Source organism: Trachurus trachurus, assembly GCF_905171665.1.
Source record: "Trachurus trachurus genome assembly, chromosome: 15".
Taxonomy (NCBI): domain Eukaryota; kingdom Metazoa; phylum Chordata; class Actinopteri; order Carangiformes; family Carangidae; genus Trachurus; species Trachurus trachurus.
Genome location: NC_139906.1, coordinates 3,713,292 through 3,730,456, shown reverse-complemented (window position 1 = coordinate 3,730,456; position 17,165 = coordinate 3,713,292). Strand labels below are relative to the sequence as shown.

At 36.5% G+C, this 17,165-nt stretch overlaps 1 protein-coding gene across 1 annotated transcript; it reads left to right on the top strand.

Annotated features, from left to right (window-relative positions):
• Window positions 1-7,005: 7,005 nt before the first annotated feature.
• On the top strand, window positions 7,006-13,846 carry LOC310998625 (homeobox protein Hox-D9b-like; the record flags this gene model as incomplete). The annotated part of the gene is made up of 2 exons (XM_083988768.1): window positions 7,006-7,705; window positions 13,602-13,846. The coding sequence occupies 2 exons, from the start codon at window positions 7,006-7,008 to the stop codon at window positions 13,844-13,846; spliced, it is 945 nt and encodes a 314-aa protein (XP_083844894.1).
• Between the last annotated feature and the right edge of the window lie 3,319 nt (window positions 13,847-17,165).

Here is a 17,165-nt window from a genome sequence, read left to right as displayed (position 1 = left end):
TATCTATTCTATCTATCTATCTATCTATCTATCTATCTATCTATCTATCGTTCTATCTATCTATCTATCTATCTATTTGTGATCTATCTATTCTATCTATCTATCTATCTATCTATCTATCTATCTAGCTATCGTTCTATCGTTCTATCTATCGTTCTATCTATCTATCTATCGTTCTATCTATCTATCATTCTATCTATCTATCTATCTATCATTCTATCTATCTATCTATCTATCTATCTATCTATCTATCTATCATCTATCTATCTATCTAATTACCTCATGTAACGGTGCTGCAGATGCTTTTGATATTGGATTTTATTATTTATCAATATTCAATAGATGCACAGTGAAGACAATCAATTTAAAATATTGAGCAATATGAGATGAAGATGAATAAATGTTACGTAATTGTTAAATTTTATATTTTTTATGTAAAATTTGTCATTTAGACATTTTCTTATTTTACTGTAAAAAATGTTACAATAAGAACACTATTTATATAAAATGTACAAATGTTTTTTTTTTACTTTATATCTAGCTTTATCTCAGTTGTTTTAATGCTGTTTATCTCACACACATCATCATCACTATATCGTTGTATCAGATGACTCATGAAAACAGTTTGTACATTTGTAAAACATGTTTATAATAGCCTATATTTTCCTCAATTTTTCAAAACTTACCTCAAATCTGCTGCAAAATGAAAATATCATAAAGTAAAAACTAGAGATCCACTCTGATCCACTTTAATTCATGTACAGATACTGATTGTGGTTTATAATATAGATGTGTATTTTTTAATTTTTGTAATTATTTATAATAATAATCATTGGTGGTGGTGCAACGTCACACAAAGTGAATCACTTCCTACTGAAAGAGAAAAACATTTCAAATAAAAATCTATATAAGTTGATTTTTGAAGCAGAAACAACTTCACACTGAATATTTGAAATAAAAAGTGTGAGAATCTGTAAAAACTATATATTATATATGTATTATATAAAAACATTTGTAGGATATTTGATATTAAAGTGTAAGAATCTTAACTGCTGAGCCACTATTGTGTTATCAGCTCGCTCTTCTTTTTCAGCCACAAACCAGACGCACAAACTATTGATCCGTCTGATATCTGATAAACAAATTACATCATTACAGGAGCAGAAATTGATTTTGGATCAGTTTCATCTCTTGTAATGTAAAAAAAACAAACACAATTTGCATCAAAACTCAAACACATTTTTCAATTTAATACATTTCAGGCGAAGCTTCTTCTCCAGGAGTCAATACATGTTCATACAGTAACACTCAAAGCACAGTGAATATTAAAGGGACAATGAGGAGTTTCTATTCGGTTATAAAAAAGTCTCATATTAATGTGGATGAATCTACGTTACCACTTGTTAATGGCTCCATTTTCGATAAATATATCGTTTTGTCTCTATCGTTATTTTGTTATTATTAGTGGTGGTGGAAATGCTGGGCGAGCCGACCAGCGTTTCTTTACTTTCGGTTTCGTGGCGAGTCATGAGAATAACGCCGCCGAATCTCCGTTTATGGTCGGAACTACGACGGTATGTGATCGTCTTCCAACCTCTGACTTTAATTGTTGATGAATGAAAACATGAGTCTGTCTTGCGCCGGTCAAAGAATTTCACGGTGCGCGGAGGCTCATAAATGTAGTGTGAAAACGCTTCGCTTTTCCAAAACTCCTCGTTGTCCCTTTAATAATTAATGAAAAATAGTAATAATTAAAATATTTTAACAACATTTTTTTTATAGTCATCAAAAAATCTGAGTTTAAACCAGACTAAGTTTAAATCCTGCTGCACCAAACTGTAGAAATATTAAATTTAAACCTCTCTTTAACTCAGTTTAAATAAATGAACTAAACTAAACTGAGTTATATGAAACGCTGCAACATTTAATAACATGATATTAAACCTGGATTAACTCATTTTTCAGGGAAACAGTTTAATTCACTTTGCAGCTTTAACACAAATGAACAAGGTTTTTCTAAACGTTTGATTTAGTGTTTGGAGAGAAGCATGAACTGATCTGAGATCTGCAGGAGAAGCTGAATAAAGGTTCAGTCTGTGTTTTTTAGAGAAATGACAGAAACCTAAGATTCTTGTTGTGTTTTTGTAGCAGCAGCAGCAGCAGCACTGGGCTTTGTGTTGTGTCCTCTCTTTTTCTGTCTTTGTCTCTGAGTCCCGACCCAGACTTTGAACAACACGGGACCAGACAACAGAGACACACAATGACACACAATGAGTCCAAGGCTGCTAATGAACCTTGAACCGCAAACCGACCACAACAACACAACCGCACAACCACACATCCACACCGCCACCATTTCCTCCGCTTTAATGGCTTTTATTGGGGGCAATACAGACAGTCTGCTCTCTCCCCTTTGTCTTTGTGTGTGTGTATATGTGTGTGTGTGTGAGCAGGACTGTGCATGAGTGTGTGACGCAAAAAAAAGAAAAAAAGACAAAGATGAAAGGAGAGATTGTGTTTCTGTTTCTGGTTGGAACTAAAGGCATTCAGCCTAATGGCCACAATAAAGCTGAGGATGAGCCTGGTGAGCAGCAGCAGCAGCAGCAGCAGCAGCGTTTAGTGGCGCTTACAGACGTCATGTGACTTAAAGAAGCTGCGTTAATGTTCAGATTATCTGACATGTTGTTGAAGAAAAAGTAGAGATATAAACATTAACACCATGTTACAGTATTATCTGATGTTTAACATTAATAATACAAGCAGCTGCAGCAGCGATTATCACTGTTACCTGTTTGTAGAAGCAGTAGGATCACGTTGTGTTAAAATAATAATAATGATAGTAGGCTAATAATAATAAAAACTTTATTTTTAAAGCAACTTGAAGTGATGAAAGTCAAAAACAGGACAAACAACATGCATCAGTAACACTTTAGTACATTATTAAGCATTAATTAACTGTTTACAGATATATTAACCATCATTATTATGTATTACTTAGGGTTAGGAAACACATTAATTAATGTAGCCAGTTAGCAGTTAATTCATGTTTACCACTCAAAGTTAGTTAATAAATTATTAAGTAATAATAAAAGGTAGAGCAGCCGCCCCATGTGTTGAGAGAATAAAGGCATGAAAAGCCACAAAAAAAAAAAACTTTACATAATAAAAGTTGAATAATGTAATTAATTATCATTATGTATGCATTACTCAGCATTAATTAACACATTAGTTTATATATTAATGCTTAATAATGTACTAACTAATGTTAATTAAGGGACCCTTATTGTAAAGTGTTACACATGCATCAGTATGAATAATATATTATAGAGGGATCAATATATAGAAACACACACACACACACACACACACACACACACACACACACACACACACTGACCTTCAGGCCTGAAACATGGCGATGAATAATAATAAGTATTACTGCACTAATAGCAGGACTGATCATAGTAATATCAGTTTTAAATCTCTACATTTACTATTCATATAAACATGGAATAAATAGTTTATAACATGATAATGCAGCTGTAAAAAACAAAAAAAATGCATGTTTATAAACTATAACAACTCCCCTTGCAGCCATTAATAAGTTCAAGCAGGTTAGAAGTGTAGAAGTGTAGAAGTGAAGGAGGTTTAACACCAATATAAATAATAGTGATATTTCACTGAATGATTATCTTAATGCTCATCTTTAAAAAACCCTGTTGGCATCAGCTGCTGCGCCGCCATGGCGACGGCTGCCAGCATCGTTCATTACTTCTTATGGGCTGTCCTATAAATTTATACGACGGTGACTTTTTAACACAGCAAACACTGATCCAGGAGCAGCCGGGACGAATCCAGCTCTGGCTCCTCGTCTTCGTCCAGAGGAACTGAATCACACGACTGACGGCTGATTCACTTTATTACTAAGTTTATACTCACTTTGATAAAAGAGGCAGAAGTTCCCAAGAAGAAAAAAAAAGATTAAGATGATGAAGATGATGTGATATTTAGTCCAGTCTGAGCCGGACCAGTTCTGGACCAGGTTCACACAGGAAGAGGAGGAAAACCAATAAAACATCATCTACAGAATCTGCATGAAATACCAAAAGAACTGATTCAATAATTAATAATAAAAAAGGGTTTAGAGCAGATTTATACAGTAGTGTATCATGCAGAATAAATAAAGTTCCTTAGAAAAAGAAATAATTTGCTTAAGTCCAACTTTATTGACAATGTGCAGAGAACAAACTCACTAAATGGAGAAAACATCAATTTATAAACATCTGTTTATCTGTAATATGTACATATGTATATATATATGTGTGTGTGTGTGTGTGTGTGTGTGTGTGTGTGTGTGTGTGTGTGTGTGTGTGTGTGTGTGTGTGCGCGCGCGCGCGCAATACACCCTAAAGAAGTCATATCCAAACATATTTGTACAGTGTTCAGTCTGTGCACATTTGTACGAGTTCAAATCAAATATATTTAATTTAAAAGATCAAACTACAAAGTATAAAGATACAACTATAACAATATGAATATATTCATAGATTATATTACCTATATAAAGATAAAACTATAACAGTATGTATATATAGCCTACATATATTATATTATATTATATACAAATGTATCCTATAGTTTTAAGGACATAAGGATGTTTATTTGTCATTGCTACAACAAAATTATGTTGGCACTCAGAAATAACATATAACCATTCATCACCAAATAAAATAAGGTAACATACCTATAAGAACGAGTGTCAAGTGTTTATAGAACTGAACTTTTCACTGACAGTAAAATAAATACATATTAAATAGAAACATACTAAAACCACTGAAGGTTATAGTGTAGTTACTGTGACTGTTAGAGCAGCATGATGAGGTGGAGTGAGTCAGTGAGTCAGTGCTGCAGCACAGACAGGAGGAGGTTGTAATGACGCCTCTGACCGGCAGGTGGCGCTGAGGCTGCACAGAGAAGTCAGAAAGTTCAGTTTGACTCAGAAACAGAAAGAGTGTTTAACAAATATGTCACTGATTAGACTGATTATTGATCATATCAGCTCTATTGATTGGCCTTTTATTAAGAACATTATTGATGAGGCAAGAAAAGTTAAGATGCTGTATTTGCCCCATCAGAAAATCAACAAGGAGAGTTCAAGAAAAAACCTGTATCAGTTCTATTTAAGTCCATAACTATTCTATATTAATGATCTTAAATCTAATAGAGACTGAAGTGAAGTTGAATTAAAACACGAAGACATCATCTCCTCACAGTTTCAAACAAAAGAAAATCTAAATGAGAGAAACTGGACAAAACATCACATGACAATAAAGTTCAAACACAAACAGTCTGAATATATAGGACTGTTACTGTCAGTGTGTGTGTGTGTGTGTGTGTGTGTGTGTGTGTGTGTGTGTGTGTGTGTGTGTGTGTGTGTGTGTGTGTGTGTGTGTGTGTGTGTGTGTTTCCTCCTCACTAATGAATGAACTGGGAGTAAGAACTTCAAAGGCGTCAAATCTAAATGATATGCATCTTACAGTTTTTCTCCGTTGGTTTGGCTCATTTCTCTAAACAACACGGACAAACCTCCAAACCACTCGGAAAATGTTGTATTTCTTGTTCATTTAATCAAATTGCAAATGTCTTTGTATATCTTTGTAAATGGTTAAGTAGGCTACAGATAGCTGCAGTAGCACAATGTCCAAGAGAATAGATCTTGTTGATCTAAACTTTCATTCTGTAAGTCGTCACATGCACAATAGTCTGTTAACTGTCTAAATTAGTCAAGAACATAAAACCATGAATACCATAGATTTATTTACAGCACTGTAGGCTACATATCATTGTCCTTGTTTTTGTTCATTGTGTTTATATTACAGTATATTATGCTGTATACATTTTCTTTTTACTCTGATGAATGGAAGTTACTTTATATGTGAATAAAAATGGCTACCTTTCCCTGGCAGTAGGAGTGCAATATGTGATGTCAAACCTTATAGGCTACTTTTACCCTAAAATCCTGTTTTATTTTTATACACAATTGTATTCTTAGACAAAAAAATTCAAATAATACAGTAACTATTGTCAATGAATTAAGCACTGGGCTAAGTGGACATGAAGGATATTCCAATGCTCCTCTGCCATAGTGACAAACATCTAAACATTTTGACTTGCAGTGCTCACACGAGGCCAAAGGGACGATGCATTTTGGGGGAAACTGACTATTTATATGAGAAGGAAATGTAGTTTTGACACATGAGTGAACTGTTTTGAGAGAGAGACGAGCTTTTGCCAGTGATCTGTGGTGTTGTGCTGAACTGTAACTCTGTTTTACCAAATGATCTTAGAGTTTTGAGAATGTAATTTCTAGATACGAGCCAAACCAACTGAGAAAAACTGTAACACAACCTATCCTATATAGCCTATAATATACATATAATATTAAATGATCCTGTCACTAATAAAAAACACAGGATATCTTATTTATTCTGCACCAGAAGAAGCAGCTACACACACACATACACACACACACTCACACACACATCAAACAGGCTTGTAAACGGCCTCCTGCTACTTTTATCCAGCTTGTAAAACGTTTTTTTCTTCTTCCTGAAACCATTACGTGCTGCGTTCACGTCCATCTGGCTGGCTGCAGCCTCTCTCCCCCCTCCCCTCTCCTCCTCCTCCTCCCCTCTCCACCTCCACCACACTCACTATCACATTTCTGAACACAAAAGAATGACTTGATTTATCTGCTCATTCTGGGTAAATACAGTCTCGACCATGTGGTCCGCGGTGTAACCAATCAGCGGCCGAGGAGGGAGGTGAGGGCTGGGGAAAAAAATTACTACCATTTTTGGGGAGGATGTGATCCGCTGTATAGCTAAGCTGCTGCCCCCCCTCCTCCATCCAACGTTTTACAGGCGCACTTAAGTGTCTTTTTTTTATTTTATATTTATATATATATATATATATATATATTTTATTTGAAATAATAAAATAAACATGTCGCTAACGAATTATTATTCTTCGATGATGGGGCTGCAGAGCGAGGAGCCGTACGGAGGCAGCGCGCACTTCATCCCGGGCAGCAGCCTGCTGCAGGGGCCGACGGCCGGCTGCGTGAAGCCAGTCCGGGGAGCAGCAGCAGCGGTGGGGACGGTGGTGGTGGAGGAAGAGGAGGAGGAGGAGGAAGGGGAGGAAGGGGGGGCAACCGGAGCTCCACACATACCGGATTTCTCACATTTTTCTTCCGAGAAACAGACGAGCCTGAACGGGTTTTCTCCCTGGACCAACACCTCCTCCTCTTCCTCCTCCATCTCCTCCTCTTCCTCCATCTCCGGCCTTTTCCATCCACATCACCTCCTGAGTCAACCCCCCCACCACCCCCATCACCACCATCATCATCATCATCCACATCCACACCATAACCACAACAACCACCACAACCACCCCTACTACGGCCAGACGCACGCCGAGCACCTCGCCTCCTCTGCGGCTTCGGAGAGCAGGTTCGTCCGCTGCTGGGAAGGAGCTCCAGCCACAGCCGTAGCCACAGCAGCCGCCTTCCCCGGCTGTGACCTCTCCAACCAGCCGAGGTACGAGGCGGTGAAGCCGGAGAGTTCACCACCACCACCTCCTCCTCCTCCTGCTCCTCCAGCTCCTCCGTCCCAAGCCCCCAGCCCCGCGGTGCTGGAGCGGCTCGGCACAGCGGAGGAGCTGCAGCAGCTGCAGGGGACGAAACCACCAGAGCCGAAGCGGGAGGAAGAAGAGGAGGAGGAGGAGGAAGGAGAGGAGGAAGAGGAGGAGGAGAAGGAGAGGAGGAAGAAGACACATCAACCACAACAACCACAGCAGCAGCAGGCTGAGCCGGGTAAAGACTGATCCTCCAAACCAGTGGTGTATAGTCTAATTTTCTGTAGCCTTCTCCTTTTACCTCATCATCAAGGACCCCAAAATTGACACAAACTAGGCAAAATATTGAAGCAAACTCAAACAATCAATGTACGATTAAATTAGGGCGTAATTTTTTTTTTTTTTTTTTTTTTTTGAAAGATTATAGAGAAATTTCTGGGGGAAAAAAGTGATACAATTTCTCCAAAAAAGTTGAAACATTTCTAAGAAGTTGGTAAAAAAAAAATTCTCAAGAATTCTAGAAAAAGTGGTGAAATGTGGTAAAAAGGGGGGCAAACAATAATACAAAAAGGGGTAACATTTCTTTTTAAAAAAATTGTAAAAAGTAGAAAAGAAACATTGAGAAGAAACTGGTAAAAAATTTCTCAAGGAGGAGGAGGAGGAGAGGGAGAGGGAGAGGAGGAAGAAAATTGACACAAATTAGACCACGGACCCCCATTGGACAAAAATTTGAAGCAAACACCAGAAATACACAAACAATCAATGTAGCTACGTTTAAATTAGGCGTAGGCCTACATTTTTTTTAAAGATTATAGAGACATTTCTGGGGAAAAAAGTGGTACAATTTCTCTAAAAAAGTTGAAACATTTCTAGAAAAAAGTGGTAAGATTAAAAAAATAAAAATAAACAAAAAAGTTATAAAAATACAATACAATACAATTTCGCATTTTTTTTTTGATGTGGTAAAATTTCTCAAAAAGTGGTAACATTTCCACAAAAAAAAAAAATGAAGTCAAACAATAATAAAAACAAGTGGTAAAAGTAAAAATAGTATATAGTCAATAGTTAAAAAAAAAAGAAGAAACTGGTAAAAAAAATTCTCAAAAATTCTAGGAAAAGTGGTAAAAAAAAAATGTTTTTAAAAGTCAAACAATAATTTAAAAAGTGATAACATTTCTGAAAAATATAGTTTTGTTGTACTGGGTATACTGAAATATTTAAGCATTTTCAGTGGATATACTGAGTATACCTGAGTATCACATAGACTACAGCACTGCTCCAAACACAGGAATGTTTATTAGCGCTTATAAGTGACATTACACAGGTGTGTGTGTGTGTTTGTGTGTTTGTGTGTCCGTCTATGTGTGTGTCCGTCTGTGTGTGTGTGTGTGTGTAGCAGAGAGCAGTGAATGTGGCCCAAGTCAGTAAGTGAGTGTGTGTGACTTTTATTGGCCTATAAATGTCTTGTAAACGGTAAAATATAAAACTTTATTGTCCATTAAAATAATTAAGCTCATATTGCTGTTATTTAGCAATTTGTCACAAAGACGCAGGTAGGAGCAGCTGAGCGCGCGACCGGACAGGGCCTGATTATAAAATAAAATCCTTAATAAGATAAAATAATAAACTATTTACTGCACATAAACTAAGTTAAACTTCAAATCCGCAAAAGTTATTTTGGGGGGAAATATTAGATTAGAATAAACAATTTCATGTTTTTGTTGCACATTTTTCTTTATTTGAATCGATTTTTCTGATCACATTTTATATTTTGTGTTGGTTTGTTGTTAAAATGTGCAACAGAATTTTAAAAACTTAACTTATTTAAACTTTAAAATGTTTGTTTTAATAGTTTAAACTCAGATTTTATATATTTAAAAAAAATAGTGTTAAATGAAGCTCCAAGCTGAAGTCCACTTTATTATATTTTATTAATTATAATAAATTCATGATTCAATAAGTGACTAAAAGCTGCTGCAGCGTTGTTAACAAGACACACACTTGTCTGTGTGTGTGTGTGTGTGTGTGTGTGTGTGTGTGTGTGTGTGTGTGTGTGTGTGTGTGTGTGTGTGTGTGTGTGTGTGTGTGTGTGTGTGTTCATATTGAAATCTGAGGCTGCTTCTCTTTAAGTGGTCGATAAAACATTTTAATATCAGTCAAAGGTTCAAATATGTTGCAGTTTAATATATTTCTGAGTTTTGGCTGCGCGTCAACACACACACACACACACACACACACACTCTTTATTCATCGCTGCTCTCTCTCTCTCTCCTTCCAAACACATTTTCATCTTTAAACATCCACCAGTGCAAACATCATTCACACAGTCACATTATGTTCAATTATTGAAATGAAGGAAGGGAATGGGAGCGTGTGTGTGTGTGTGTGTGTGTGTGTGTGTTATTGTTTCTCTTTCTAATGATCCACAAGTTGCAGCCTCATAAAAACCAGTTCCTCTGAGAGTTGATGTCTATATTTATATATTTCAGTCGGTGGTCAGCCTCCTGTCTTTCTCTGCTCTGACGTCGCTGTCGCCTCCTCTTCTGTTCGGCTTCATGCTTATTTAAATGTTTGTTGCATGATGGTTACACACTGTGTTGGTCTGCTCTAGTTGTGTTCCTCCTCCTCCTCCTCCTCTTCTTCTTCTGCTACATCCTTATGTTATGTCTCTATTTGCTGCATGTGTTTCTACTTTCTTTACTGACATTTCTACTTTTATGTCCAGGGCCGGCCCTAGGATTTTGGTGGCCCCCTAAACAAGATCTTTGTTTGTGGCCCTGCACTCTAAGCGCAAACACCAAATCACTGGTTAAAACTGAATACAGACGTGTTTATGCCTCTGAGGTTTGAGGCCATTTTCTCGACTTTTACATATTTTCTTAAATGTATCTTTTTAAGATACTTGCAGATGTAACAATACTCAAGTGTTTTATGTCTAAATATTAGAACCTCCGCTGTAAGCACACTGAGGCCAATTTGTCCTAGAACACTGTAGAAAGAAATAATTTAGGCCAAATGCTGGAAATTTGAGGTCTGCTTTTTGAAAAATGTCAAATCCCTTGTGAAAACACACCTTCAGTCATGAGAATGAACTGTTTTGGTGATTGAAACAGGATATGAATACAGTAATAGATAAGTGTAGAAAACAAGTCTAAAATGAAATTTTGTAAGATATCTTTTTGAGCACAAATGTTGTCATTCTGCCGTTCTATTTTCACCAAATGTCTCAAATGTGAGATAAAAGAAGCTGATTATTGACTTCAAATGACATATAAAGCTCATAGCTGCACGTGCAGACCTCAGGATGTTTAAATGACTTGATGAACCCCGGTACCTTTCTGATCATGTGGCCCCCCACCTAACGGCTGTGGCCCTAAACAACCGCATAGAGTGTTTATGCCAGGGGCCGGCCCTGTTTACGTCGTATTATTTAAGTGATATACCATGTCATTTGTATATGTTGTTGTGTTACAGACTGGCAGTGAACACTTTGTCCAAGGATACAGCTGCTAGTTTAGTTTAGTTTGATTTTTCATTTGTATTTGTTCCATGCATGGACATTTTCAATTAATACATTACAAAATGTTAAGAGATCATAATTTACACGTTCTATGTCTGGAAAGAAGCAGGTGGATGAAGAAAACTTATTTCCCCTGCCCTTTAATCGGCTCATTTTTAAATTAGAACTAAATGGTTCGGCCCAAATTTAATTAAAAACCAGTTCCTCCGAGAGTTAGCACAGTTTAAAAAGAAACAGAAATATAGTGATACAGCTACAGTGCAAAGAGAAACCCAAGACAAAGCTTCACCTTATAAATATTCAAGCAACACTGTCCAAAACAAAATATGTTTGACAACAACAAATATGCTAATACCTATTTAAAAGTGTGTAGCTACATGTATGGATGGTGTGTGTATGAGTGCATAAATTCAAGATTTAGGAAGTTTATTTTGCCATTTTATGCACAGACAAGCTGGGAACAGTAGGGATGTTTATGCAGAGATTTGGTTTAAAGAGTTTCAAAAAGTTTTAAAAGAATTTAAAGGAATAAGTCAGATAGGAAAACATCAATAAATGACGCTGAAGAATAAAACACAGGTAAAGCTGCCAAAATATATTATATACACAGAAATTCATTTTTCATTGTAATGACCCCTGAGCAATAGTAGTAATAGTACTATACACTTACATAATATATATATACAACCTGGACTAATATAGGCTACACAAGAGTTCAGCTGCTCAGCTAAAACTGGCACATTCACAGAAATGTCACTTTATCTATCTATCTATCTATCTATCTATCTAGAACATTTTTAAGTGCTGTTTTATAGGTAAAACATATAATAACAATAAAACTAAATAGGCTACACAGTAAAAACATGCAATAAAACAATGAAACAAGGAATGCCAAGGAACAATTTCAATTTCAATTTCCTTTATTTCATCAAGAGGAACAATGCACATCAACAACATCCAAGTGTGAATGCACTCAATTCTACTGTAGCCACACGGCTCATTTCCATTGATAGTCCCTCTATACTGAAATAAAAGCAACAGATTAAAGGAGACACAATATACCATTAAGTACAATATTTAAAACCATGGGGCATGTACTTATTTTTTTTTTTCGAATAAAAAGTAAAAAAACAAAACAAAGAAAGTAACACAATCATAATACAACAGTAATACAACTGTGTTTTACAGTAGACACAGAGGTAGTATAGGTGATAGGTTAAAGTGCTAAAGTTGGGTAGTAAAGTGCTGGAGAAGAAGAGAAGTGTTTTTATAATAAAGATTTAAAGGGATAGTTCACTCAAAATTCCTCCGTGGCTTCTCTGAGTTACAGGGGGTCTCGGCGTAGCAGTGCATGTCCATATAACGGTTGCAAATGGATACCAACTGTCTTCGTAACAAAAAGACACACCAAAAAAACATCCAAATACCTCCATGCTGCTCGTATGTAATGTCCGTCTTGTATTGAAGCCCCGAAATGCGAAATTGTTCAAAAAAAAATCAAAATCTTGCGAGATTTGCGCCGGCGTCAGTATTTGGATTTTTTTCGGGCGAGATTTGGACGAACCAGGAAGAGAAGCTTCCGCTACAAAACAAGCTTGAACTATAGACTTATTTAGTTTTTTTCGGAACAATTTCGCATTTCGGGGCTTCAATACAAGACGGACATTACATACGAGCAGCATGGAGGTATTTGGATGTTTTTTGGTGTGTCTTTTTGTTACGAAGACAGTTGGTATCCATTTACAACCGTTATATGGACATGCACTGCTACGCCGAGACCCCCTGTAACTCAGAGAAGCCACGGAGGACTCTGAAACTTCTCCCAGCCCTTAGTCCACATGAGGGGGAGGAGATAATGAGTGAAATTTCAATTTTGAGTGAACTATCCCTTGAAGTCTTTATTAAAAACACTTCTCTTCTTCTCCAGCACTTTACTACCCAACTTTAGCACTTTAACCTACCACCTACCTCTGTGTCTACTGTAAAACACAGTTGTATTATGTTGTATTATGATTGTGTTACTTTCTTTGTTTTGTTTGGTTTGTTTTTTTTTCCTTTTTATTCGAAAAAAAGGGGTACATGCCCCATGGTTTTAAATATTGTACTTAATGGTATATTGTGTCTCCTTTAATCTGTTGCTTTTATTTCAGTATAGAGGGACTATCAATGGAAATGAGCCGTGTGGCTACAGTAGAATTGAGTGCATTTACACTTGGATGTTGTTGATGTGAAATTCTTCCTTGGCATTTTAAAGTCACCTCTGTTTCATTGTTTTATTGCATGTTTTTACTGTGTGACCTATTTAGTTTTATTGTTATTATGTGTTTTACTTATAAAACAGCACTTTAAAATGTTCTATATAAATAAATAGATAGATTAATGAGTGAAATTTCAATTTTAGGTGAACTATATTCTTTTAAAATAAAGTCTTTCTCTGTTTCTGTAGGAAACCCATCGGCCAGCTGGATCTACGCCAAGTCGACCAGGAAGAAGCGCTGTCCATACACCAAGCACCAGACGCTGGAGCTGGAGAAGGAGTTCCTCTACAACATGTACCTGACCCGGGACCGGCGGCTGGAGGTGGCCGGGCTGCTGAACCTGACGGAGAGACAGGTCAAGATCTGGTTCCAGAACAGACGCATGAAGATGAAGAAGCTGATGATCCGGGAGCGGAGGAGCATCAACGACTGAACACACAGAGAGAAGGAGATAGAGAAAGAGAAAGAAAAAGACATTCAACATCCACATGCATGGCCTGAGTGAGGAGGAGGAGGAGGCAGCAGTGCATTGTGGGACTAAAAACATGGCGGTAACGCTTTATATTAAGGTCCTTGTAATAAGCGTTAGTTAATAGGTAATAAGGCCCTTATAAGTGATTACAAGATGCTTATTAACATTATTATGCGTTTATAAGACTATATATGTATTAATAGTCTCATTATAATATAGTTTATAGCGGACTATAGGTGGAAGGTGGAATCAGTGATCAATACTACTTGTGAGAAGATTTGTGTGTGTGATCCATTTCAACTAGCCCAACCATTATGTCTTTGTTATGCCTTTATTAATCTTAAGGTCCGTGTAATAAGCGTTAGTTAATAGGTAATAAGGCTCTTATAAGTGCTTACAAGTAATAATAGTCTCATTATAATATAGTTAATTGTAGTATCTTAAAATTGTTCATAATAACATTACAAACACACTTTGTCATGCCTTTATTAATCTTCTTTTTGTTTGATTTATTAACATTAATATATACTTTATTGCTCATCTATTATAAGTTAACTATGCACTTGTTTACAGTTAACTGTGCTTTTTGCAGGTACTGGATCTAAAGCGAGAACAATGTCTTATTATAGTCTCTTATAGTCCGCTATAAACTATATTATAATGAGACTATTAATACATATATAGTCTTATAAACGCATAATAATGTTAATAAGCATCTTGTAATCACTTATAAGGGCCTTATTACCTATTAACTAACGCATATTACAAGGACCTTAATATAAAGCGTTACCAACATGGCCGCCGCCTCGACAAAAGGAAAAGAAAAGACCTGAGATGAGTTGTAACGTTTTTAAAGAAGAAAAAAAGAAAAGAAAGAAAAGAAAAACAACTTTTTTCCAAGATCTTGTTCCTCTTTTGACCTTTGACCTCATGATGTAGAAATCCTCCATCCAGCATGAAGACGGTCGACCTGCGACCCTGGACAGCTGTAAATAACACACACACACACACACACACACACAGTGGTTGATATCAAAGAGTGAACATGAACACACACATGTGGTTTTGATCTCACACACTCAGACTGGAAACACTTGACTCCACATGAACTCTGTTTTCTTTTTCTTTTCTTTTCTTGGTTTTTATTTTTTTAGTTTGGGCTAAAATGCGACTTTGTGCTTTTTATGATTTAAAGCTGAAACTGTTGCATCTTACAGTAATATGAGCTGCTCTCTGAAAAACACACACACATACATACATACATACACAAAACACACACCTCCCCTGAGAATAAGAAGCAGAAGAAGCTTCAGTTTGGTCGTATGTATTCCTAAAGATTCTCGGTGCAAAGAGTTAACTTGCTCCTCGTGGCCAAATTCTCAGAAAATCCTTAGAAAATCCTGATGTTTTCTTAGAATTTCCCCTAAAAGTGAAGAGTAGATCCTCATCCTAGTAAAGATAAAAGCTATTCCTAAAGAATCCTAGCTCCTAAGGTGAGATCTGTTCAGAGCAGGGAAGAGGACGAGTTCCCTAAGCAGAGGACAAAATGGCGGACGGACAAATTTACCTCTTAAAACACTTTTATGCTCATTGACAGATTGAGCCGCAAGCAAACACTCTGTTCCTGTGTCCCGTTGGGTTTCCTTGTTCTTTTCTTCTCCACTGCTGTTCACTGGTTTGTGGTAGATTTGAAAGCTTCTTATTGTCTGCTCAGCAAATCACAGACATTGATGAAAACTGAGACATTTTACTCTCGAGTTGAAATGTTGAAAGTGCAAAAATTACCAGCATGGCAATTACATAATATAAGCAAATAAATATAACTATCATATGTGAATACTCTGCAAGTGGGCCTACGATTTCACACATTTTGTAGGATCATTTTAAAGTAGGCTATAGCTTATGTGAAATATTATTGACAATTACACAGTCTTCATGAGATTAGATTCTATGGTTACGTTTATCGATTTGAGGGTCTATCCTTTGCCCATTATCACCAAAAGTATATTTTTTATCTAGCTTTTAGGATCAACCAATCACAGCTTCTAAAATGATGACTCATACCTAGCAACGGGGGTCAACCACAGGAGTTTCTGTCCATTCCTTAAACTCCTTACTGGGAATTTTTATGTTAAGTTAGGAGTTCTCTGAGAGGATTCCCAGAGTCTTTAGGAATACGATCTGTTTGTCGTTTACACGGCTGGATAGATAGTTAGTTAGTTAATTAATGAATTCATGAAGCTTCAGACACACAAAGCACACTCAGAGAAAACACACACACACACACACACACACACACACACACACACACACACACACACACACACACACACACACACACACACAGACACACACACACGTGTTTGAGCTGCGGCTGTTTCCCATGTGATTGTTAACGCTCCACATGTGACCAACAAATGTGCAAAAAAAACCAAAGCTGAAGAAACTCATTGGTCGTATATATAGACAGATATAAATATATATAGACTCAATTACACAACAACAAGACTGTGTGTTTATATAAAAACTGGATCTAAATGACTTTTTAAACAGCGATTCTATTGATTATTAATCAGCTTTGAATCAATGTTTATAATACCTCCACACTATGAAGCATTATTAAATACTTAATTCATCATTTATAAAGTATTCTACCTACATTTAGACTAATTAATCTGTAATGTATAAATAACAGAAAAATAAAACAAAAATGTAGTTCATGTTGATTGTAACTGAGACTTTACACATGATGTCGCCTAAATAGCTGGTTTGTTATTGATATAAAACTTTATTTATAGGCTAAATTATTATTATTATTAGGTTTGAAAATACAATAATTAAACCCATATCTAGTAGAAGAGGTTATTACACGTTAAACAGTGTTAATAAACTACAGTATAATTATTATAAATGCAGTTACAATGTTTTATAAATGATGAATAAGTAAACTGACGCTGCAACATCTGAACCAGGAAGTAAAAACAAAACAAACCACGTGTCCAGGTGAGGAGTGATGACGTGTTACAACCAGCCACACCCCCACCTCTTCCTCCTCCTCCTCCTCCTCCTCCTCTTTTCTACAGACTGATGTGCATGAAGCCTCGCGGGCGATATTTGTTGTTATTGTTGTCGTTCTTGTTGCTATGGTAAAGTGTTTGTGTGTTGTTATTGTTGTATTGTTATTGTGGGTCTGATGTGCAGCAGATTATGTATCCCTACACACACACACACACACACACACACACACACACACACACACACACACACACACACGTGTATT